The sequence below is a fragment of the Accipiter gentilis genome, chromosome 19, assembly GCF_929443795.1.
Source record: "Accipiter gentilis chromosome 19, bAccGen1.1, whole genome shotgun sequence".
NCBI classification, from domain to species: domain Eukaryota; kingdom Metazoa; phylum Chordata; class Aves; order Accipitriformes; family Accipitridae; genus Astur; species Astur gentilis.
This window is the reverse complement of record NC_064898.1, coordinates 565,604-591,359: the sequence shown is the minus strand read 5'-3', so window position 1 is coordinate 591,359 and position 25,756 is coordinate 565,604. Positions and strand designations below refer to the sequence as shown.

The 25,756-nt window shown below is 38.8% G+C and overlaps 1 protein-coding gene across 2 annotated transcripts; it reads left to right on the top strand.

Moving 5' to 3' along the window:
* Window positions 1-11,835: 11,835 nt before the first annotated feature.
* UFM1 (ubiquitin fold modifier 1) lies at window positions 11,836-24,115 on the top strand. Of its 2 annotated transcripts, none has more exons than XM_049823568.1 (6): window positions 11,836-11,913; window positions 12,034-12,090; window positions 12,446-12,503; window positions 18,656-18,695; window positions 19,130-19,162; window positions 19,878-20,906. In XM_049823568.1, coding segments are annotated over exons 1-6 (231 nt in total). In that variant the 5' UTR covers window positions 11,836-11,911; the 3' UTR covers window positions 19,919-20,906. The 2 variants fall into 2 exon arrangements, with proteins under 2 accessions (XP_049679525.1, XP_049679524.1); XM_049823567.1 differs by lacking the exon at window positions 19,878-20,906 and adding an exon at window positions 22,717-24,115 and having other exon boundaries at window positions 11,837-11,913.
* The last annotated feature ends 1,641 nt before the right edge of the window (window positions 24,116-25,756 follow it).

Sequence of the window (25,756 nt, the reverse complement as noted above, 5' to 3'; positions counted from 1 at the left end):
TATATAAGTGTACAGGGAGTGAGAAAGAAGCAGAAATATATAAGCTAATGCACAGTGTCTAAAATGAAGATTTTTTTATATTTTTTTTATAAACAACTTCTGAGATAAAGGCGATGCTGAGGAAACTGGCCAGTGTCACTACACTGCAAGATTTTTGAAAGGTTGTGGCAATTGTGGGAGGTTCCTGGTGACTGCTAAAACACAGTGTATTGGGTTTGTGTGGTGGGGGTTTGGTAGTCGGGGAGGGGGCTGCAGGGGTGGGTCGTGTGAGAAGCTGCTCAAAGCTTCCCCAGCTCCACGTCAGACCCGCCGCTGGCCAAGGCCGACCCAATTGGTGGCAGTGGTAGCAGCTCTGGGATAAAAGATTTCAGAAGAGGAAACCTGCAGTGGAGAGCGGAGTGGGATGTGAGAGGAGCCTCTCTGCAGACAGCGAGGTCAGCGAAGAAGGAGGTGGAGGAGGAGGTTGATGCCCCCGCAGCCCGCGGTGAGGTGGCAGGCTGTCCCCCCAGCCCGTGGAGGGGAGCGGGGGAGCAGATGCCCGCCTGCAGGCTGTGGAGAAGCCTGTGCCGGAGCAGGGGGATGCCCCCGAAGATGGCCGTGGCTCCACGGGAAAGATGGGCCCATGGAAAGCAACCATGCCAGAGAAGTTGGTGAAGGGCTGTCTCCTGTAGGAAGGACCCCACACTGGAGCAGAGGAAGAGTGAGGAGTTGAAATGGATACTTTTAATTAAAAAATAAAAATAAAATTAAAAAAATTAAAAGAACATAAAATAAAATAAAACAAAACTTCCCAAATCCTCTAAATCCACTGAAAATAATTTCCTATAAAAATGACAAGTTGCAGGAACTTCTGAGTAGAGAGTATTTCTTTGAACTAACAACATTTCCTCCCTTACAGGAATTCTTCCACAATAGCTTTATTAAAGATGATCAGTTTATTTGTGATATAGATAGAGAGAATATGGATTAAAAGCTATGGTAAGATCTAGTAGGAGCAGTAAGTCTAACAAACTAGTTTAATTGTGAGGGGATTCGTCTTTACTTGTTATTTTACTTATACTTTTGTGATTTTGAAACCTACTAACTTCTGCATGCTCAATTATGTAAGAATATGATTCCTGTTACAACTTGTGTATTAAGATTAGTTATTATGTCATAATGAATGTCACATTACCATTTTAGTTTCTGAAGTTCCTGCAAAAAACAACATGCTCCATTATGCATCATATAAAAATAAGGAAACTTGTTAATATGATATATTTTATTACGTAATGTATAGGTTCTGGTTTTTTCATGTGGCATTTTTGAACTTTTAGAGTAGGTCTTCTGTGTTGGGAAATCTGCTGGTTTTACAGTAGGCTGGATGTGGTATATTACAGAGGAAAGACACTAATCTTTTTTTTTTATGCAACATTTACATTTGCTCCTCCGTAGAGGTGATGCGTTTGGAAACATTGACTGAATCTTAATCACTGATTACTCTGTATGGGAAAACAAACCAGATCCAGGAGTTTACTAACTACAACAGACAGCACATTTTAAATATTTTAATGTAATAGGTAATACTATGAATTTAAGGTTACATAACAATCTTGCAGCAGCTATGTCCTGGCTTATATATTGAGGAAAAACAGATGGAAGGTGAGAACTGGTGAAGAACTGGTAATTTGTACAATGCAAACAACATAATTGAATACAGGGAGCACAGCATGGGGAAGGCAGAGAGATAGGAAAAACATGCACAGAGTTCAAATAAAGTAGGGATCAGCAAAAGAAAGTAGAAAGCAAAGAGAAAATGTAAGTAGTGCTGGAATTATACAGCATAAAAAACTTTAATGTGATAGAGACGAGGAAGAAAAATACCCAGTAGCGTGGTGCCAGAAGTTTTTTGCCAGACTATAATCATAAAAGAGGGTCCAAATGGAAACAGTACACGTTATCACGAATGAAACTATGAAAAAATGTAAAATTCAGATAATTTTTTTTCTCTATCATTTAAGTTTTGTGTAGATTTTGCAAGTTAACAATGTGTTTGATGTTATTTCATACTTCCCCATTTCATTTTCCCATCCTATGTAGTTTCAATTATCTGACTACTTCATTAACAATATTTGTGGGTTTATCATTTTGGTTCCACTCATCTGGGCAGTAGACAGGTGATACCCACAAATTTTCTCCATTCTTTTCCAATCTACTTTATATTTCCTCCTTCTGTCATCACTTTCCTGTACAGCTCATTTCCTTTGAGTTAGTACATTGAACTAGGACAAGAAGCACAACCTGAAACATCGGAGGTTCCTCCTGAATATCAGGGAACACTTTTTCACTGTGAAGGTGACCAAGCACTGGCACAGGTTGCCCAGAGCGATGGTGGAGTCTCCCTCCTTAGAGATGCTCAGAAGCCACCTGCACATGGTCCTGGACCACCTGCTCCAAGTGGCACTGCTCGAGCAGGGCATTTGGACCAGACGACCTCCAGAGGTGCCTTCCCACCTCAAGCATTCTGTGATTCTGTGATACCTTCTTTACATTGAATTTATTTAACCTTTCTTTTGCATTTTTTCCATTTCATTTCTTTTATTCAGTTCTGTGCTACCATTTACTACTCTGTCTTATATTCTCTGTATATCACTCTGCCCTTCTAACAACCATAATCCTGATTTCTCTTTGGGAGCATTCCCAAAGCAATTGCTGAAGGGAACAGGTGCAATGGAGCTTTCAGAAAACAGGATTATCTGCTAAAGTTAGAGGTATAATAGCCCAAACTGACTCCACAGGGTGAGAAAACTGATCCCAGTACAAGTGATGAAGACTGCAGGATAAAGGCCATGAAGGACAGACATCTAAGTGAGTATTTAAATCAGCACTAAAACAATTGGTTTAGTTTTTTCACTTTTCATAGCAGAAAAACCTTAGGGGCTTAATTATGCATGTTTTGATAGATGGAAGATGCCCTCTTCTGTGAAGACACCAGATTAGCCTCAACTGACACTACTCCTGAAATGTGAAATGTAGTTATTCCTTTGCTCTTACATGAGAATGGTAGCCATTACTGTATTTATCCACTGAAATCTTATACGCACTTTCTTCTCCTTCCAGATCTTAATTTGATTTTACTTTCATGCATGGCATGACTCTTAACCAAGATTTTGTTTTTTATTAAAGATTGATATAATCTGCTATGCTTTGTAGTATTTTAACTTTAAGAATACTGTATAAAGAGAGGGTCCCAGAAATAATTTCTTTTTGGACCTAAAAAAAAATCAGAACAACTCGAAAAAGCAATTCATACATTGGGTGGCTTATAACCTGAAGTTACCTGTCTCTCCCCAAATTCTAATGAAAGAACTATACAAAATCCAGTTGAGTTCAACCGGGTGCCTAAAGTTATAGGAGAGGAACAGTGGAACAGGGGCTCTGGATTATGAAGCTCCAGAACAGCACAGAGGCATGAACATGGGGTGGGATTCACCTCACCAAACCCTGTTGTTTGTATAAAGTAAATGTCAATATGAAAGCCTAGCCTCTTCCTACTGTTGATCTGGGAAGAAACAGGTACTTCGAGGGAATAGCTCACCTTTTCAGATACTACTTCAGAACGGTACAAATTGTGCACTAGAAGTGCCGCCTTTGCTTCGAATATAAAGGGAGTCCAAGGGAACTAGCTTAGGTATAGGTATTTACAAAGTTGGCTCCAACATTTGGCCAGCTGAACCCTAGCCCTTCTGTTGGTAGCGTTGGATCTGTAGTTAAAATTTATTGCAATCAGAAGACTTGAAGGTATTCATATATTTTCCTGAGTCCTTCTAAACAGCAGCTCTTAGGAGATGGCATAAAGATATCTTAACAAGATAATACGCTGTATAAAAAAAAACTGCAATGGGAAGCAAACAAAAAGTTACTGAAGGGAATTATACATTCCTCAGAAACTCATTTGGCACAACACAGCTCAAGTCTTCATCTGCTATTTAAGGGTCATTTTCTGTTGTCTGCTTGTTTCTTGGTTATTTCTAACAGTGTTACGCTTTATAGCTTAAAAACCCCTTGTGCCAATATAATTTTGCACTTACTAGAATTAATTTTGCTTTATGGGTAATGGTCCAGAAACAAGTTCGTCACCACACAAAAGCATCTTAAATGTTCAGAAAAATCTTCAGCATTGTGCTACAGCAAGCACCAAAGGAGGAGGCGTATTTCCCAGGTCAGAACATTCCAGCTAAACCTCTGATCCATTAAGAAGCCCACAGGAAGGCGACATGCAGAGAAATTCTTGGCTTTGTACCCAAAGAAATTAGAAGGCAAAGCCTGATAAACAGAGTCAAGATTTGAAGGCTGGTGTCCTGAACCACAGCAGGTTAGAAAGGCCTGTTCTAGATGAAGAAAATTAAAGGTCATGTTTATCTTTTTGCCCAACAAAGCTTTAGCAAATTAAAAGTCCAGACTTTGCAAACACAATGTAGGTTTTCACTTCTCTTTCATTTCCACAGAGAGGCACCACCTTCTGCCATCTCAATAAATCTCTCTTCTAATCCCCTCAAACACTAAACTAGTGATCTGTGTAACCTTACCTCCATGTCAGTGAAAACTGTTCTCTTGCAGTAATACTTGCAGACTATATAAACTCTTTTCTGGGCTTGCCATCAAAGTGAACAAAAAGGAGAGGAGGAAAAATATGAGAGGTATCTTCGTAACAAATGACTGAATAAAGAAAATATCTACATGACCTTGTTTAGAGAACTGTGAGGGATATCACGGTTGACATCTTGTACTAAGCCTGTCGGAATCACAACTTCCTGGACCTGAAATTAATTTCTTCTTTAGTCTCCTTCTCTTTGCCAGTCTTTACATTCAAAAATGGAAACATAATTTGGCTTAATTGCTTTCTTCACTTCAGCAAGAATCTGTGCAGTTTTTTTAGTTAAATGTTAACTGTGAAGTCACTAGACTAACCTGATTTATTTAAAGTTTAAAAAAAAAAGTATCCCTCATTAAAAAAATCCAATAGGCTAGGCACTTTATGAATAATTAAATTGCGGTAGGAACTGAATCAGGACTCTTGCTGGGGTTTTTATCACAGCTGCACATAAAGGATTAAATTCTGGTCTCTCACTGACTTTTCATGGACTTAGTTACAATTTAATTCTGCACATAAAGCACAACCTGCTTAAGACGTGAAACAAAACATAAGAAAGCTACCCTGGTTAGTATTGCAAAAGCACCTCGGTTGGATTTGTATTTATGCTCTACAGAAGAAAAGGATACTAAAATAAAAACATTCTTAGCCTTAATTTATGCCTCTGTATACTCTTATGTTTCACTATAGAATTCTGCAATACATCTGTGTATATTGTCTGATTCTCTGAATCATCTTGTAAACAAGGTGATTTTATCTCCAGTAGCAAGCTAACCCATTGTAGTATATAATGGTAGTAAAAATAAATTATAGAACTACACAGTCTGAAGACGGACGCAAAGAAATCAACAGACAGGAAAGCTTACTGGATAAAAGAATCTGCATAATTAGATGAAAATACATATTGGGCCATCTCAGAGCAGCACACTCAGATCACAGAATTCGCTGCTTGCGGGAGACAGGTAATAAAGGTACACATTTTTCTGAGACTGGCAACTAGTTGACAGAATACAATTTTTTCACAATTCACCAAAACATAGTGAATAAAATATTCTATAAAACCCTAAGATAACTGTGTTCGCTGCCTATACAAGCAAAAAGGATTTTGATACAGTTAACAATTATGGGGAAAGGTTAAATATGGACAGACTTTATTTATAGTTGTATCTTCCCCCAAAATGCCTTCCTTTCCTCAACAGAAGGATGGGAGCCCTCCAGATTTGAAGAACTACAGTTTATTAGACAGTCTCAAATTGAAAGATGGAATTTTGTTTCATAGTGCCCAATTAAAACAAAATTAAGATGGATATGAATCTTACAGAAACGAAAAACATTTCCTGCATATAAAAACAAAATATCACATAAGCATTGCTATCTCTAACAAAAATATCATTCTCATTGTGACAAAAGATACGTAAATCAAACTACTTTGAAGACGAATGGGACACCTGGAAAATTATTCACCTGGAAAATTATTCAAAGTTAAAGTGATTTCAAATAAATTCTGGAAAACAGGACACTATATATATGTAGTGGTGTTATCCACCTATTACATAAATCAAATTCCATGTCAAAGAAATGTCAGATAGAAGAAGAGAGAATACCCACTTTTGGTTCTTAAGACACTTTTTCCTGGTAAATGTTTATTATCCTTTTGATTTAAAGACTTCCTAATAATTACTTTTTCAAAGCAATTTAAAAAAACCAACCAAACAAAAAAAACCCAAACAAACCAACCCCACCAAACCTTCAAAACCTTCATATGTGGAAGAAGAAACAGTATCTAACTATCTACAGCTGACAAATACATCCAGTGCTGGTGCTTCAGAAGACTAATCCTTGCTTTGGTACATGGTTAGCTGTACTATCTAGCACACAAATAAATCAAAACTTCTCAAGTCTAGAGACCTAGCATTATGATTTCTATATGACTAATACCACATTTGTATGCAATCTTCTCATTTTGACAGATTATTTTTGAAAATGTTTGTGACACAAGAGAACTGTAATAGGTATTTAATTATTATTTTGTCAAAGGAAGATTATGAAGGTGTGTTAACTTGTCTGATTATTAGCTTTGCATTGTATTCCTAAAGTGTTATAATCATCCTCTATCTTTGGCTTAATAATGCTTTTAAAAAATCCTATGTATGCCTACATTTTACAGAGAAACCCAGTGACACAGTATGTAATAGAAAACTGCTTTTGTCTCACAGGGGCTGCAGGCTTCTGAAGGTGGAAACTCCCTGTTTAAAGGAAGTTAAAAAGGTTTCTCACTGGTAGGTACCAACAGGCTAGTTTAAACAGGCTAAATTCATTTTGTATGTTGCACCAATATTTCTGGTTTGTGGGGTTTTTTTAAAAAAGAGAAAACATAGAATCTGTAATCGTTGGGGAGTAAAAAGTCAGGGCAACCCAACTACAGCCAACGTGCTCAGGCAGAGCAGTCCATCCAGCCTAACGCTGCAGCTTGTAGCCTTGGAGTATAGAAGCTTTGGCAAAGAAAGGCACACAAAGTCCGATTGTCAGGTTCTGCAACAAAACCAACCTGATGATCATGCGGTGCTATTCCTCACTTTCTGGAGGGCTGACTTTCCTACGGAAAGCTCCCACCAGAGCAAGCAGGAGCAGGCTCTCTCCGAGAAAGGCAGCTGACTCCTGCCCACGTAGCTGGGCTCTGCAGCCAAGGAGGTGCCTCCAGCCCAGGGAAGAGTCACGCAGGGTTCCCACTGAGGAGCTTCACCTGGCTGGGTGGGGGAGAGCCAAGAGACACACCAGCATACTGAGCCAGAGGAGAGGTAAGGGGATGTACCCACCAGAGAAGGACCCTGGCCCTCAGACTATAGGAAATGGTATCCAGAGGAAGCCTTTTTCCATGTTTCCCTACTGACAAAAGAGGAAGATCTCTTTGCCTCCTCTGGCTGCTGACCACACCAGCCTTGCCTCCTCTGCCCTGTCAGCTCAGACCTTTCCCTGAGCCAATTCAATGCTCTGAGCCAGCAGGGAAGCATCCAAGTGCTCTGCGGGTTTGAACTGACTCACAGGCGGATCCACTAAACAGCACAGCCAGAGCAAGGAGCAGCAAGGAGACAGCAGGTCAGGAACAGAGAGGCAGGAGCGGAGGGAAAAAAACAGGACCTCTCCTTTTTCATCAGGGTTAGCACTGCCCGATCCATCTGGGGAAAACACAGCCTCACTAGGAGCAGAAGGAATCAGACTGTTATCCGTGTGCTCGGTATGGAAGGGATTGGTTGGAGAAACACGATGTTTCCTTTTGCCTCCCTTTCTCCCTCGTGTAACACATCACTTGGCAACGCCCATTTGTTTAATTCATTGTTTGCGAACACAGAAGAAAAGTTTGCCCAGTGCCAAGATTTAATTTTCTGGGTATGGGCTAAAAGGCTTAATTCAGTGCTTTTTCAGCAAAGATTTTTGGAAGTTAAAAGTTCCTTATTCAGTCCAAACCTGACAAGGCTAAACGCACATTTTTGCAGGTGGGACATATTTTACTTCATTTCTTAAAATTTCAGATTTGATACTTCCATAGAGTTCTTAGGACAGATGTTTATGTGGTAACCTTCCTCCACATGGGCACGTTTCACAGCATAAAAATCGGTGCTCTTCAAATGGCACATGCGCTCATGAATGTTAGAAATACATAAGAAAGTTGAAAGATTTTAAGACACACTGTGTGCTTCAGAAGCAAAGGAGAAATCTTTCAAAGACACAAACACTGCAGCTTAATTTTATGGCCAGACTCTGAACTGTGGTCATGTTTACTTGTTGCTGAATGAGCAGGAAATTGCGATTCCCAATTCTGTATAACGAGGCTGCTCTAACTGAATGCTCACCAATATATCCTATCTAACAGACTACGATAAGGGAGAATAGGAAACAAAGCAGGAAGAAAATAACAGGCTAAATAACATTGCTTTAAACTCAGTTCTCCAGCACACTGTACTCTACATTGTGGGTAGAAAATACTACCAAAGAGCTTTTTTTCCCCGTGTTGCATATAAGTAAAATAATTATGTTAATTAATTATGGCAACTCAGAAAATGTTTTTTAGGAAATTTTATTCAGGCTACAAGTGTCTAGTAAGGGAATGCCTCCATACAGGATGCAACCACTCAAGAAATAAAACACCTCCCTCCACCCCCCATTGCAATTTTACATATTCATCTTATTTCAATAAACAGCTGCACCTTCTAGAACAATCTACCCTTTGCTATGAAAAGCTATCATCTTGCTCGGGCAGTTAAATACCAAGCAATAGATCTTGGTAAGGTAATTTTTTTTGGTACTTTTAAAATTACACTTCCTTTCTTATTGTTCTGTTTATTTCCCCTCTCAACACAAACTAAGTCCAGCCAGGCGGCTACCAATGCAATATGGGCACATGGGATGAATAGCTCCCATGTATTGCAATACTTTTCTCTCTTGCAATGCTATTTACAAGTAGAAGGATTTCCCTGAAGTGTTGTCAGAGGTATTTTAATTCACCTCAGTCACATCTTAGCATCCAGAGGGATACATTTTTTGTTATTTTCTGGTTTGGTTTGGGTTTTTTTGCATTTTCCTGACTTAAAAGCTTTCTGTTGTACTAATGTGTTTACAAATTGCCAGAGATACCAATTGCTTTAATTGCTGAAATTGTCATTCCATTTGTCATCTACACAGCTAGAAAAGCCAAAGCTATGTCTCATTGCTATCGCACAACATATTTAAGTGTGGGTATGTAAGAGCTGTAGGGAAAACAAATTGAATAAAGAACTCCACTTTTTTCCTCTGGTTTCACTCACAGAGAAGGGAGGGCAGACTTTGTTGGAAATGGACCAGTTTTTCTGGAGCTGAGAATGTTGTTGTGTATAAACCAATTAGCGAGATGCAGTTACATCTGATCCATCCCTGGCTTGTTGGCAGACAGGACACCAAGTCCCATTAACTCTCCCGGCTGAAAGAGAAAAATAATGCACATTCTCCTTCCTTTATTCATTGTAAATTCTCAGAAAAAAAATCAATCCTGCTAGTTTTCAACAGCATAGTAAAATTATAAATTTCCAGCACTGGAGAAGTCTTATTTTTATGAAGTGAGTTGGATTCCTGAATCTACATTCAAAGATCCTGACCCTGATGTTACCATCAAACAGGGATACCATCAAATTCTTGATGCCTGCTCAGGATACAGCTCCAGCACCTTAAGCTGACCTAAGGTACAGTGCAGTATCAGTGCCAACCAAACGTGCTTCCTCATGTCCTTCTTTGTTGCTGGTTCAGGAAGCTGACAAGCTGAAAACCACCTCAAAGGAAATTTGGAGGGTTTGCCAAATCAGTTCCCTGAACTGACTCTCTACCTGGGCACAGGTGTTGATTCCTCTGCCTGGCAGAGGACAAGAGCATGAAGCCAGAACACAGGACTACCCAGGCCTGGATTTAGACTGTTCGCAGCATTATAGCTCACGTATGCTCAAACCAAATTTAACCAAGTAAATTTGGGTAGTAAAAGCAGTCCAGCTTCAACACGATGAAGATTTGGGTGCGCTTATTTCCTCAGAGGGGAAGTCCTTAGAGTGAAAGGCAAGAAATGAAGTTCTAAAAGGATCAGTCTTTTATTTCACATCTGCATTAGTGACCTTGGTGCAGAAAACAGCAATGCATTAATGGAAGCTGCAGATGACAAGAGAGTTGTATAAATCCAAGACATAACATCATACAAAAATAACTGATTTGAAGAGGGCAAAAATAAATACAGGATGACATTTAGCTACACAAAATGCAAGGTTACATGCTCAGACATGACTATTAATTATTTCTAACTTAAGGTGTGATCTCTTAGAAGCAGGGGGATGAAAAAGCCATGAGATCACTAATGGATTACAAAATGAGCATGAGCCACCAATGTGATACAGTTGTGAAAGACAGACACGATAACATAAAAGCAGGAGATATAAGGAAATATTAATGCCAATGTACAAGCTGCTAGTGAATTTCTTCTCCTTGTTCTCTTCTGAATTTTTTTTTAGTTTTGTCTATGTTCAAGTAAGAGCAACACAAGGGTGAAAAACTGAAGTTCATGGCTGGGCACTGAGCCAGTCCTTAGGTAAGAAATCAGTAACTCCAAAGTATCAGTTGCCTTTTGCATGCCATTTCGTCTACCTTAACCCTAACGAGACTCCAATTAAAATGAACACGACAAAGTGCTTTGCCATGACCAGTCTGGCAAGCAGTGAGTGATAACAAGCACCTCAGCCTACAGTGAAAGCCGTCCTTCCCGCAGACGGTAGAGACTGGAGAAAATATGGCAGCAGTCTGGCAAAATATTTTCTACAGTGACAATACTGACGTACCCAGAGTCAGAAACTCACTCATCATCTGTAGTAACAGATGAACAAGCATTAAAGGCAAAAATTACTTTGCCTCTCCTTGCTTAGCCTTTAAATTAGCTCGTCAAAAGTCCCAGAGGAACAAAACCGGAACCTGCTGGTTTTCTGCCATAAGAGTATCCACCACTACCCAAACAAGACTCCGACTCTAGCTCGCCCATCCCAAGGAAGAGGTGAACGATTTGGAATGTTACGAAGGCGGGAATCGCCGCGTACTTGCATCCGCCTTCCCCTGCGCAACTCCCGCGGCCCTTTTCGGTTCGAGAGCGGCACAGGGACTCGAAACCGCCGGGAACCAGACGGGCGGCCAACCACCGCGCCCTCCCGCCCGACACATACACGTCTGCACTCGTACACGTACGCGCAGCTACCCGAACCCGTACACACGCGCACACCTGCGCTCGTACACGAGCACGCACCCAAACCCAGCAGCCCCGAGTCTGGCATTTGCCAGAGGAAGGGGGAACTCATCCTTGGTCAACGGCCCCGCACCTCGGGCCCCGCCGCCCGCTACGTCCCTCAGCCGGGCCGGACTCGGCCCCGCTGGGGCCGCCCGGCCGTCACTTCAGGACGCCTACGGAAAGGCGGGGGTCCCACTGCCTGACTCCTCCCTCCGCCGCGGGGAACAGCCGGTGCGGCTGCCTGATTAGAAATCCTCACCGCCGTTCCCCGGCGCGCCTCGTCTACCCCTCAGCCTCTCCCCTCGCCGCCTCGGTAACGGGCACCAAGACAGAACGCCCCCGCTCCCTCCCTCGTAGCAGTCGGCAGGACGGTTTTCTTTTCCCTTTGCCGTCAGGCGCGCCGTGGGCAGCCCGGAGGGCGGAAAGGAGGGGGGCGAAGGCCCCCTCGGGCGGCGGCTGACGTGTGAGTGAGGAGCGGCGGCGCCGGGAGCATCATGTGAGTGAGTGAGTGAGTGAGTGAGTGGGTGAGTGAGTGGGTGGGTGGGTGGGTGGGCGAGCGAGCGAGCGGCTCCGCGCCCCCAGCCCTAACCCGGTGCTTTCTCCTTGCTCTCCCCAGGTCGAAGGTCACCTTCAAAGTGACGCTCACCTCGGACCCGCGGCTGCCCTACAAAGTGTGAGTGGTGCGGCGGGCCGGCCGGGGCCCTGCGTGACGCGAGGGAGCCGTGGAAAGGGGCGGCAGCGCAGGCTGTACGTGCGCCTGGGCCGCGTGGCTTCCAACGGTCATCCTGACAGGGCTTTCGAAAAGGCGGGTTTCTGTTGTGAAGTCACCCGTCTGGGCTTTTCTGCTTCGTTCTGCTGCGACGCTTATGTTTTTAGGCTTTCACGTAGACCTTAAGTAGCCCAGGCACGCCTTTGGCAAGAGTGTTAGTGCTGGTGAAAGTGAGGTTTTAACTAGTAGTTTAATAGCAAATAAAGTCGCTTTTCAGTTTGTCTTAGCGGTCATGAACTTGATTCCATTGTAATTTCAGGTTAAGCGTGCCCGAAAGTACCCCTTTCACAGCTGTCTTGAAGTTTGCTGCAGAAGAAGTAAGTAGGAAGTGATGACGTTGGTTTTTAACTTTTTGAACATTCCTGAAAGCAAAAGCTTTTTTATTGTAAAATAAAATGGTTAATTCAGCAGAAATAATGCACTTGTTAGATACACATGGATGCAAGCTTTACTGATGTCACTGTGGGCCTGCCAGAACTTTCAGAATCTGAAACTTAGCTGTTCTTGCACAGTTTACACGTCAGCAACAGGTATTGACAGACTTCGTGTTCTTCTTTGTGATTAAATTAAGCCATCTTGTATCAAAAACACAAAAATTATGGTGGTGAACATAATTAAAAGATATTGCTGTTGAATATTTAATATTTTAAATCGCTTATGTAGAATATCCAGAAAATTGTCTAGAATTATTCAGGAAATTCTGAAAGTCTTCTCACATTCAGTTCCGGTAATGTCTGGTATTGGAGGACATATGATTTTTTATTACAGAAAGTATTGTGATTAGCTATATGGGAGATTCAGAAAAACAGACTTAAGTGAGTTAAGACTTTGATAATGCATTCTTTGGCTTCTGGGTGTTTGACCTTTCACGTGGAATCCAGAACCAATAGGTGCCTAAATTCCCTATATGAAGTATTTCAAGAGATGCATCCTGTTTGTTTCAGATTAAGCATACAGAGATTAAGATATGTTCATCTGGGTGTAAACAGTAAAATAAAGTACTCGAAAGCATGATGTCTTTTTTCATCTGGTCAGCAAACAGATTCAGCTGAGAGTCTGTTCTTGCAGTTCCACTCCTGTCTTTTTAGGACAACTTGGGAAATTTTGGGTTATACAAAATTTCATTTTTTCAAGCATTGGAATTGTAATAAAATAAATAATTAGGAGGGATAATGGATTCCATGTCTTGAGTCTCCTTATGTTGTTAGTGTTATACCACTATGTGACAGATGTTCTTAGTGGAAACACAGCTTGTGCCGGGAGGTTGTGGATTGTTTGTTATAACTTTACTTGAACAGAATAATATACAGAATGATAAAGATATTTGCTGATTTATTTGCTTTTTTTTATTTTACTATGGGGTTTTTTCCATTATTTTTAATCTGAACTAATGCAGCTGTGCCCACACAACCCATACTTGGAGACCTAGACTGAAAAGTCTAATAGAACTCTGAAGTGCTGTTTCTGCTGTAGGTGTAGGCTGCTTCCAAAAGAAACAGTCCTTTTCCCTTTCCAGTTCTTGTTACAGATTCCTGTCACCTGACAAATGCCAGATCAAGGTCTGATGGAGTTGCACACTGAGTCGTTCAAATGGGATCATTAATCAAAGGGTCTTTTCTGAAGTTTCTTTGCTGTATCAGTCAGTTGAACTTAGTTCATTGTCTTTATCAGGCTCACTTTTACTACCACAATCTGCAAGCAGCTTAAACTGGTGTGGGGTGTCATATCTTCCAAAACTGACCCTGGTTGCTGCTTCTGTCCCTTCTGTCACCCATTTGAAATGTACTGCCACAGGTTCATCTTGGAGAGGGAGTGTGGGTTCAAACTAAGGTATTTTTTTCTTGCTGGGTTAGTCTTTATGCCTGTTATTTCTCTAATTTGGATTCATGCCATTGATGCTAGCATGAGGGACCACGAAAATGAGTGGGACTGAGTAGTTGGAGACACGAGGAGTGAGGGGCCGCTTCTGGTGGGAGGGTTGCCATCAAGCCTGTTAGCTTTACCTACTCGTGGAACCACAGTGTTAGTTAGTGATAGGGTCCTCTGCAAAGTGGATTTAAAGAAGAATTAATTACTTAAATATTCACATTGAACAAACCATTCTTTTAGTTGATATGAGTATTTTGAGCATCCATGGGAGTTTTGCTGGTTGACCTCACACCACTCTGGATCAGCAGAGCAATTGTAGATGGTTTTTGGAGGCTCACAAGAAATACTGAAAATATGTGATGGAATGTAAAAAAGCCCAGTGTTGCTAATTCTCACTAGAGTAATTCCATTAAATGTCTATACAATAAACATTTTATTTTAAAGAAAATACAAATAACACCTTATTAACTCCCCTCCCCCCCCCCCCAGTGTGAAGCACTTTTGTATTAGCCTGAGTCAGTGTTAAATAGAAATATAGAAATTAATAACATGAACATATGATTGATTTTTCAGAATATGGCACTGATTTTAGTTGTCTGCTGATGTGTTACTAAAGCTTTTTACATCTCTGTGAGACCAGGCAGAACTAAATGCTTTGTAAACAGAGAACAAAAAAGACTTAGACTCTTCCCCAGGAATGAAGCCACTGTGATCCTTTGTGAACTAGCATTGAAAAGGAGAGAGAATTTTTGTCTTATATAAATGGGTTTTGTTCCTTGAACAGCATAGCTTAACATTAACTATGCTGTGTATCATGATTCAGATGCCAGTTTCACAGTACCTTATACAGAACATGTAAGGAGAAGATCAAACTGTAGCCCTGGGTTTTGGACAAAGATGTTAGTTGGTCTCCAGGGGAAGTGCATTATCTCCTTGGTGATTAAAGCTCTTGGGACAGAGAAGGATTTAAGTTTTGGCTGTTTAGCCTTAGCAAGTTCCTGCTGAGGTTTGGGTTGTTTGGGTGGGGTTTTTTTCCCCAGAGTCTTAAAGTTTGACCAAATCATAACCAGAATTCCTTTGGAATAGTAAAACTGTAGCCATACTGTAGAATGGTCGTCTTGTGTATCAAGTTTCAGTCACAGTGCTTTGTCAAAGGCTAACAGTTTTTCCAAGTAAAGTTTTCTGAACTACTTGCACTGCACAAAACAAGATGTGTTCCTTCTTTTTTTTTTTTTTTTTTTTTTTGTAATTGGAAATAACTGAAATACATAGCAGATTTTTTTTCTGTCATCTCTAGCACATCACGTAACATGTGCAAGTTCATTGTATACAACTCATGATAGGCAGAGCTGGAAGTGAAAGAAAATTGGATCATTAAATGGCGAGGTCTTAGGAAGCCTCAATTATTTGTAGCAGTCTCAGCCCTTCCCAATATATACATTTGGCAGTGATAATTTGGATAATGCAAATTTAACTCTTTCCTCTTTTTATTTTCTCTGTTTGTCTTGCAGTCTATATAAAACTACAAATTGAGATGTAGAGTATTGGAAACACTACCATCTTCTGTTTTCACCTATTTATAGTTCTTCCCACAATTGTCACACTTTATTGGGATAGTGTTAATGTTCTCACAACGTGTGCTATCTATTGTTTTTTTCCTTTATCTGATACAGCTACTTGGTACGTACCTCACGTGTACATTTGCACAGTACTTACAAAAAACCTCACTTACATTTGTGGAATTACTACTAAAATAGTCATCCATTTCTATTAAATAAACTATTCTTTCATAAATGTATATTTTTGAAACTATTTTGTTTTTCTAATGTTACTCTTGATAGATTGGTGCTAAAATACTATGGGTTAATGCACTTATCTGCTATTCTTTGCACTAAAATGAGATGAGCTTATTGCTGTAGAGGATTTTTATCATCATTGTAAAAAGTGTGAAAGGAATATAATTGTTGGTATGTGATTGTCGTCTTTTCCTTATAATTTGACTGTAGATATTGACAAATGTATTTCCTAGTATTGGGGAAAATAAGTTGTGTGGCAGCCTCAGTTATCAATTCATAGGTTTTTAAAGCAAACAATCTCTTTGTTTAAAGTGTGTGAGTTTGGGGCTGGATGTTACCCAATTTGGTTTCAAAGAAAGCCAGGGATGATCTGCTGAATACAGAACTTCTTTGCTACTTGAGTAACCATTTGATTTTGCATCACAGAAAGCTTGTATGTTTTCAGCATGGGAAACATATGCTTAGCAACCACAGGAAGGATTTTTAAGTAGTGAACCATATTGCACCAAAATACATGTAATCATTTCCAAAGGTAGTTTCTCTCTCTTTCTGTATTATACTTGTGATGATTTTTACGTGCCGAGTATATAGCTGAGAACTATTGCTGTTTGGCCGAGTATTTTGGGCTAAGATAACAAAAGTGTTTTTTTCTCTTCTAACACAATACAATATGAAGTAAGAAGAGAATCTTAACTAGTGCTTCACTGACCGATTGCCACACAGTTCTCATATGCACCTAGTGTATTGGGATCTGATATATACTCCTACTGAAAAGCAAAATGGCATAAAATGAGACGTCCATCCTTCTGTGAATGATGCATCCCTTCCATGTTTTGTTGTATATCAGAAGAGATAGGGAAGAAAGGCACTCAACATTCTAGAAATTACTTTGGGGGGGTTTAAGATGATTTAGGATGAAAGGTCCATGGTATCAGTTACAATGGAAACCTGCTTGTTGAAAAATAACTGAAGTATTAAGTTAAGCATATATTTGCCACTTGTTCATGGGTTTTTTTGTGTTTTATTCTTTTACTTTTTTAATTGGAGGTGGACTCATTCCAGGAAGCAGGACTTAAAATGATTGACATTAACAATAGTCCACTGTTCAAACTTTATAATAAATTCATTTTCTCCTATTATGAAAAAAAAAAAAACAACCCACAACCTCCCTAAAAAAACAAAACCCAAACCTGTTAAAAGATTTCTCCTCAGAGTGCTAAGTCAACATTCCCAAAGTTCGTGAACTTGGGAATGAAGGCTTGCTTTCTTCAGCATATGATATATATGCATAAGCTATTATGATGGCATATTATTTTTCACATTCTTACTGTGAAATATGTAGCTCTTATTTTATCAACTTTGTTATTCAAATCTGAAGACAAATTGTTACTTTTTTCATGACCTTTCTACAGTGACACTGGTATCTAATGCTGTGTGAAAATGACCATTTTTGTGTCACCCTGCAAGATGAGGAGGTGGCATGATTTACCTGCTATGGATAAAAAGCTAAGAGAGATCAAGTTAAAAAAAAAAAACCTGCTAATTTTGTGTGTCTGGAGATAAATAGGGCAGTTTTTTCAGTATACTAACATTTAAGTACTGTATTCAGGCATGGTTTCTGTGAGCTTTAGCTAGTGCATAGAGCTTCTGCAAATTAGACCTAAAAAATCTTGAGTTGAGCAATCAGAAAATGAAGAAAGCACAACTAGTGAATGCCATTGAAAGGCATGGCTGAAATGACTTGTTCAGAAGATGGGAGAGCTCTGCAGTTCTTGCAGGGGAGCACTTGGTGTTAGCATTCATAGTTATCTGCCCTTTCTCTTATGCAATATAGAGAGGAGAATGAAGTGCTTCGAGAGGAGGTTTCACTGATACTTGCTAATTGCAGAGGCACCAGTCTTCTGCCTTGTGGGTTGTTGATTGTGCTAAGTAAAGGAAGTCCAAGGAGCAATCTTTTGTCTTAAGACCAGCCAAGTAACACTGCCTGACTTGTACTCACCCTACCCTTTCTGTCCTCTGTGGTCCAACCACATTACATAGTGCAGGATTTTTCTCTGGCCCTGCCTGGTTCCCTCTAGTCCTGAGAAGGAAGTATTTTTGGCTTTCCCATCTCAGTTCAGCTCTTCTGAAATCCTTTGAAGCCTATGTGCAATGCAACCCCACCTGAGTAGGGCTTCTTGTATTGTAAAACTGACCACGTATGATGCGTGTGGAGGTGGGGTACTGTGGAGACACGTAGGGGTGATTGAGGGTGCAAAGCCTGCTTAGGCTGGAGTCGGAAATCTGAGGAGGGAGCCAGATCTGACGCAGTGCTGTTAGTGCTTCCTTGCGTAACCAAATCCTGGAGTGAGCTCTTCTCTTGGAGTAGTGCAGTTGGAGAGCTCCCAATATAGCCTGAGAGAAACCTAGGAAATTGGTCAAAATTAACCAAGGTTACCTCAAGCTAATTCTTGTTTAGCTCCTGTTAGATGTAACAGGTATGCTTCTTTCCATACGTGTTTTAGGTATTCCTTTATTTAGTACAATAAGCAGTATTTCTTAACTTTGTGGATGCTTAACTTTTATGTTTTATCTGATGAGTAATAATAATTGGATTTATTTAGTAGTTTAGTACTGCAAATTTTGCATTCTGTATTGAGGTGTCTAATCAACCTTGACTTTAAACCTTTATTTTGCTCTATCTTTTCTGACAATTTTTTTGTACCTGAACCAGCTAAAATTATAATTGCTATGAATTTTCCCCATATATTTTCTGCTTTAACTGTATCTCTTATGTTATATTGTCCTACTTTTATTTCCTTTAGTTCAAAGTTCCTGCAGCAACAAGTGCCATTATAACAAATGGTAAGAATATATAATTTTTTAATAGTTTTTGTATTGTAGTTTCAGTGAAGAGGTATTGATAAAAGCAAAAGTTTTTTCTTTCACAACCTCTGCAGATGGCAAACTGGATTTAATAAAATTGTAGCATTATTTAAGTTAGTTATGCGTGGGATGATGGTATTAAACCACTAATATTATTCATTTGGTTTTGTCCAAATAGAGAGCTCGGATTTTCTGTGCTGAAAGTTTCTTGTTAGCTCCTGTGATAAGGACTATTTTTGGTTACAGGAAACAGCTGCATGAAGACATGATGTAATAATTATATTTTGTTGGTATATTACATTTTTTGAGCTGTAAGTTTAGTGTAGTAAATTGCAATATGTCTTGTTTCATCTTCCCCTCTTTTTGCTCTTTCTTTTTTAATCTTCCTTTTTTAATTTTTTTTTTTTTCCTAGATGGTATAGGAATAAACCCTGCACAGACAGCAGGTAAGTTATTATTTATGAAGCCCAGTATTAAAAACTTTTCTTTTAAACTAATGTATAGCATTCAGGGTTAATTTATATTTTAAGTTTTCATTTCTTAAATGGGAGAAGCATTATAATTACAGCTATAGTTTTCCCCACTTTACCTAGTTCAGTAGTATTTGCTATTTTAGCAGCACTTCTCATGAGATATGTTTAAAAAATAATACCCAGTTTTAGAGCAGGAACTCTAGGTGCTTTGGAGAACAAGGTTTCAAGAAGACAGGATCTGCTTGCCAATAGCCCTCTTGTTCTCACCAAGGGATTCCATGTGAGAAATCTCTGTCACAGAAAAGCGTAAAGCTTTTCCCCATGACCTCCTGAAATACATGGAAATGTAGTACAGATGTTGAATTGTACTAATAATGGTCTGTTGTCTGGAAGCAAGCTTCTGTGGACTTGTTCTTGAAAAGCTATACTATTAAATTAATTTGGAAATTATTACAGTTATCTAATCTCGACCCATTTGAGACGAGAGTTAGAGTGGAGTGAATTATCTTGTTAGGGAAGAAATGTTGATAACTTTCTACTAAGAAATAATAAAAATGGCTTTGGTGCTTGTGGAACCCAGTCATCCAGTGAAAACTGTGAATCTAATTTTACTCCTGTTTGCAAACGTGATTAACAGTTGATGGAGACTTGCCACTTCTCTGAGTTTTTTTCATGAAATCTCTGCCAGGTCTCATTCATTTGTTCCCTCTGTTTGCCAGTCATTATTGAAGATACCACACCAGGTTGGTTTTTTTTCAGATCTAAAGAGACAATAAGAAAGCAAGGTATTATCAGCATACTTAGCTACGTAAGATAAATAGTATGAAGTAAATCCTTGCAGAGCACGTAATAGTTTCTGATGGTTAGAAGAGCAGTTGCTTGATGTTAGTTTGGGGAATGTCTTGGAGTTGTAAAAGGAACCATTTAAGTGTAGCGACCCACTTCTGAGGTCTGTGATTGCATCAACAACATTTGAAAATGAAGATCAAGTGAGTGTCTGGCTGTCTGCTCCACTGGAGGTTTCTGTTGTTCTGGGGCTTGTTTTAGGACACCTGGATTATAGTTTGACAGGTGTACCGCCTCAGGCAGGTTCCTCCCGATGCTGTCATCCTCATGATCTCATGACCAAGTGTATTAAAAACAGATAATAAAACTAAGAATTTGGTTTATCTACTAGATCATCACCCACATGTAAAGCCACGTTTTCATATGACCACTCAAGAATACTTAGGCAAAATAGGTAAAGTCAGTTGCTTAAGTTAAGGTATACTTAACGCTGTTTCTATTCCTCAAAAGTATACTTTCATTTTATATTATGTAGCTCAAATTAGTTGTAGCTTAATCCTGCAAAGTAAATGTATTTAGGACTACTTGACTCCTGAATGAAAACATCCATATCGTAGTTCATCATGCTTGCAGCTATTCATATTGAATTCACAGCTCCAATTGATTTGCCTTACCTCTCCTAAGTTCTTAGAGATGTTGAGGAATTATTCAGTAGTAGTATACGACAGCATCTCATAATCAAGCATCAGGCAAATCAAAAGCATGTAGATGCAAAATGTTGTCATCACAATCTTAGTCCTATCTGCAAATGTAAGATTAGGCACATGGATTGCACATGGATTATTCTTTTTAACATAGAAGGTACCATTGCCCTAACAGTGCTGTGTGATGTTGGCCTTAAACTGGGGGGGGGGACCCCCCCCCCCCCCCCCCCCCCCCCCCCCCCCCCCCCAAAAAAGAACAACCAAAAAAGGACCTATGCAAGACCCAGACCAAAATCCCTCCTCAGTTTACAAGTAAACACATATAATTTAGATATAACATTGTGTTCAGCCTTATTCATTGATATCTCGAAAATCTGTTAGGGTAAAATGCACTTTTTTTTTTTTTTTACGTATATTAAAGTTCTTGTAGATTGAAGTTACTTTAGTCTTCAGAAACTTCCCAAAATAAAATGATCTAGGAATAAAATTTCAGTAATCCTTGGGGATTTCAGAGGTTTTGCACTGTTCTACTATTTCCCTACCTTTCTGAATTAAAAGTACTCCTCAAGTATGACTTCCTCTCATGCTCCCTACCTGGTTCCATGGAGCAGTGGAAATGAAAGCTGAAAAAAATAGGCTTAACGCTTAATTCCTGTATTGATTTCAATTTTAAATCCTTGATAGTTCAGGGAATAGTATGCCATAACTTTAATAAAACTGCTGTGATATTAATGATGGAAACAGACTGAGGGTGGGGTGAACTGCTGTCTGTGTGAGACGCAGCTGTGGCTTGTTTTAAAATTTTAGAGTTTTATGATGGCTATTGCAATACAGATACTTTTCATCTAGATTAGTAAGCTTAGTTCTCTGGTTTGCTGGTGTGACAGATTTGTGTTCAGTGGGTTTTATAGATCTCTTCAGTATGTGGTCTTGGCAGATCTCTAAAAACAGAACATCTTCTGGTAACACATTCTATTGAACTGTTTTTCTAATACTCTTTACATTGAGTAAGTAGAACAGTTTTGATCCTGATTCACGTGCAGAAAAAGTGAAGTTTGAAAAAGGGTAGCTTTGTTCCAATATGCTACTAACTTGAACAAATGTTAAATATCTTCATCTTTTTTATGAGAGTGTTCTACCTCTCTGAAATGGGGTGCTTGGGAGAGAAATAAAATTATTCTGTTTTTACAAGTCAACACAAAGATGAATAAGAATAGGCAGATATTATTAAAACCTGATATTGTAGAATTACATATAGTCTGTTTTGTGCAGCAGCAGTGTGAAGTAAAAAAAAAAGTTACATACAGTAATTAAATAATGCATCACTTTTAGCAATGTGTCTTCATTTTCAAATGTTACCTTTAATAGAAGAAAATAGCAACCTGAATGACAATCCTGAATACATGCAGGAAATATTCTAGACATCTAAGTATTAGAAACTTCTAATTTTCATACTATGTCCTCTTGAAAAGACTGTCATGATTAAGACTATATGGTAATAAATACAAAGTTCAAGATTATTTTTTTAATGCTAAAATGAGACTGACTTATGCTTGGATATGTGGAGAGCCTTCCTAAAAGAAAAGTACAGTTGAGGTTCTGAAGTTAGAAGCAGATAAGTACTGAACCAAGGAGAGAATGAAAAATGAATATATGCACGAATGACCTCCAGTTAAAAAAAAAAAATTATGGAGAAATAAAACTTCATTTCCTGGTCTTGAAATTATTATCGTGTATAAGTGAAATCAGACATTCAAGTATGGAACTGCAAAGTTTGAAAGGCCATAGCTTGGAAGTCTTATTGGATGAATTTGTGTCTGGTACTTTTCTTTAAAAATAAAGAGTTCTTTGTAGTAAAAGGGATAAGGTGAAATTCCATGGTAACATAAAAAGTATATTTCTGGTATATTAGAGGAATTACTACAAAGATGTTAAACACTGACCTAATGTATTATTATCCTTTAAATGTGTATGCTTGCTTAGGTAACATTTTATTTGGTTGGTTGGTAACACATTCTGTTTTGTTTGTTTGTTTAGGAAATGTATTTCTAAAGCATGGTTCAGATCTACGGATTATTCCCAGAGATCGAGTTGGGAGTTCTTAATGTCTCCTGAAAGCTTTGGAATAAGTGACATTGCCATGCAGCAAAGGTCTATTTATTTTGGATCCCCGAAAATGCAACTAATGAATTGGCCTTTTTTAAAGCTAGCAAAAATTACTTCCCAGGGTTTGATTATTTCTTTTTAAAAAAAAACAGAGATAAGGGTTTATTTCTTGTTAAAATATTTTAACTCGTGCACTGATTCTTCCCTGACTAGTAGAAGAATAGGCTGATTGCTTGTTATGTTCCTGAAAGAAAAATGGACTCCTCTATAGGTGTTACTGACACCACAAAGGTAAACATAGGCATGATCAATAGATATTTAAAATACTGGATATTGTTGAGCCCACTTTGTGGAAGAGGGAACTGCATTATGATTTTGCTACAAAGAAATTGTTGCTAGTGAGTGCTAAAACTTTTTTTTTCCTTTTGTTTTTTTCTAAACTTACTTTCATGTTTAGAGGAACAGTTTTCACATGGTTCAAGTATTAAGCTGAAATAGAAGGGAAATTTCAGGGGTTTATTACTCAAATAAGTAAATAACTGCCAATGTTCCAAAGTAATTGTAAGATTTAATTGCTGCAAATATTTTAGATAAAGGAGAAAACAGAGGTTTCTATGTGTTAAAACTTCATTTGACATATTGTGAAGTTAAATTAAATGCAGTTTCAGAAAATTTATGAGACCTAATCTCCTCACATGAAGTGCCATCAGCTGAGGATTGCACCGTGATTTGGGAATGTGTAGGTACTGGTCCAATATGTCATTCCTTTTTCAGTAAACTAATACTGTTTCTTTTTCTAAAAGTCTTGTTTTGTTACTGTGTGTTACATGGGAAACAGCATAGAATTCACTGAAATGTTTGTGTTCAGATTATATCCTTCTTGTTTATAAATTGCCAGGAATAAACTATCAGTTGTATATTTTAATTGGGAAAATTCCTGCTTTTCTTGAACTGGTAATCTACTTTGTGCTTTAATATATTTTGCCAAATCTTACCCTGTTGTGGTTTTTTTCTGCCCTACTTGAGCTTAAAAGAAAGAACAATGGGCAATGTAGTGCTTGATTACATTAGTATTGTCACAAATACAACTGTCCTGTGCAATAATTGTGCTTTACAAAGATGTTCAGATAATATGTCAGATAGTGCAGAAGAATAAAATGCCCTTCTGAGTGGGTGTATGTTGAGTATATAGAGGAAAACTCTTCTGAAAGTGATATTTGACTATGAACATTTTCCAAGATGAATTGTAAAATTCTGGATTTTCCTTTATTTTAATAAACAATTATATGAAAAAAGTACAAATTTTGTTCATGTCTCATTCTTAAGCAGAGTTTGACAATAATTAAAAACTCTGCCCTTTAACCTTGTAATCAACGTGCTTTGAGATTCATTTCAAGCCAAAAGATTATTGTGCAGAATTCTACAGAACACTGAAGGGCAGAGTGCATAGTTTCTGTTAATCTAATGCAACAATATAATTAGGATGAACAAAATTGTTTGCTTGTAATTTTTGTCTGCAAATCTCTTGATTGAATACCTGAAAAACCACCTAATACTGGAATATAAAAAACAGGAACTTTGGGGGGGGGGGGGGGTCCTGTCCAAAGGTGCAATATAGTTTTCAAAAGGCCATCATGGTTAAATGCATTTTGAAACTAAGATGCTCTGATGCTTATGTGAAGGACAGTTATGTAAAAATAGCTACAGATGGTGGCTAACATTTCTTACACTGTTACTTGGGTAATAACACAGCATAAAGTATCTGTTTGACATACTGCATTGCAAGTAGTTTATGTAACATGCAAAGGATTTGTTCATTTGGAACAATAACTGGTCTTTGTAGTACTTTCTGTGTTCATTACAGCTTTTTCTCAATATGGTCTCTAAAATCTGAACATAACTTTTGTGTTTGGTAAAGAGGCTTGATTTCAGTGGTAAAATGTATTTAGCAGGTGTTTGCAAGTTCATTTGATGTTTGCAAGTTCATTTTGTTATGTCTAAGTCATGTTTGACATGGTTATATGCGAAAATTTCAGTTTAGAACCAAAATTCCTAGGGCTTGGGAGTTGTCATAAGATTGTGAAAAGTGCTGTACTCCCAGACTTGTACTGGTTTGTCTAACCATACTTTAAGGCAAACTTTGGAAATCAACTCAACCTGGAGTTTGTATTGTCTTTGGCTCTGGCTATAACATGACTGGTGTTAAATGAAAGACTTCTGTTGTTTGTGATAAACATTGTCACACCTTTGCTGAAGTCAATTTAAAGGGCCTTTTTTTGCTGTATTTCACATTTGTAAGAGGATGGCAGATTTATGTTACAAAGATATTCTGTGAAGAGAAATTTTGGTAGACTCATAAACGTAAAAAGTCCCACCAAAACTTTTAAAGAGCTGTAGTCATTTTTTTGGTTTATACAATATTATAGCAGTCTTATTTTTCTCAAATCTATTATTTGATAGAATTTGAAGATGCCATGGAAATTTTTCAGGGAGGGAAGCACAATGTTCTAATGAAATATAGAAGAACTGGAAGAGTTAGGAAATGGCCCTGATAAAATCCAACTTCATTCTGTGTTTGAGATTAAAAGACCGTTTTCCTCTCTTGTTGCTATTAAATAATAGCCATAAAAATTGTTGACAGCAGGTCTCAGGAGTTGAGAATTTTTCTTCTTTGTATTTAGGTTGATGGTGAAAACCCAGCTCCCACTGCTGCTCCAGTGATACAATGAGCAGTGGAAGTGAGAGGAGCTGCGCCAGTATGACTGCAGAATGTTGGTGGATTCTGAAGGTGTTGGGGGCACAGCAGGCGTTTGCATGGCATTGTGCAGGTGGCTGTCAAACGGAGCACTTTAATGGGGCAGTGGAAAAAGCTAAATCCTGCAGTCATGCTAGTAGCACTGTGGAGGCTGTTTCAGTGATTCTGGCAGGAGAGCTAAGCTCCAGCTGGGTAAAATTCAGTCCATGTACAATA

Excerpts from the sequence above, each read along its gene's own strand:
- UFM1 (XM_049823567.1), top strand. Across the intron at positions 12,504-18,655 it reads TGAAGTTTGCTGCAGAAGAA|TTCAAAGTTCCTGCAGCAAC; the intron begins GTAAGTAGGAAG and ends TATTTCCTTTAG. Across the intron at positions 19,163-22,716 it reads AAACCCTGCACAGACAGCAG|GAAATGTATTTCTAAAGCAT; the intron begins GTAAGTTATTAT and ends TTGTTTGTTTAG.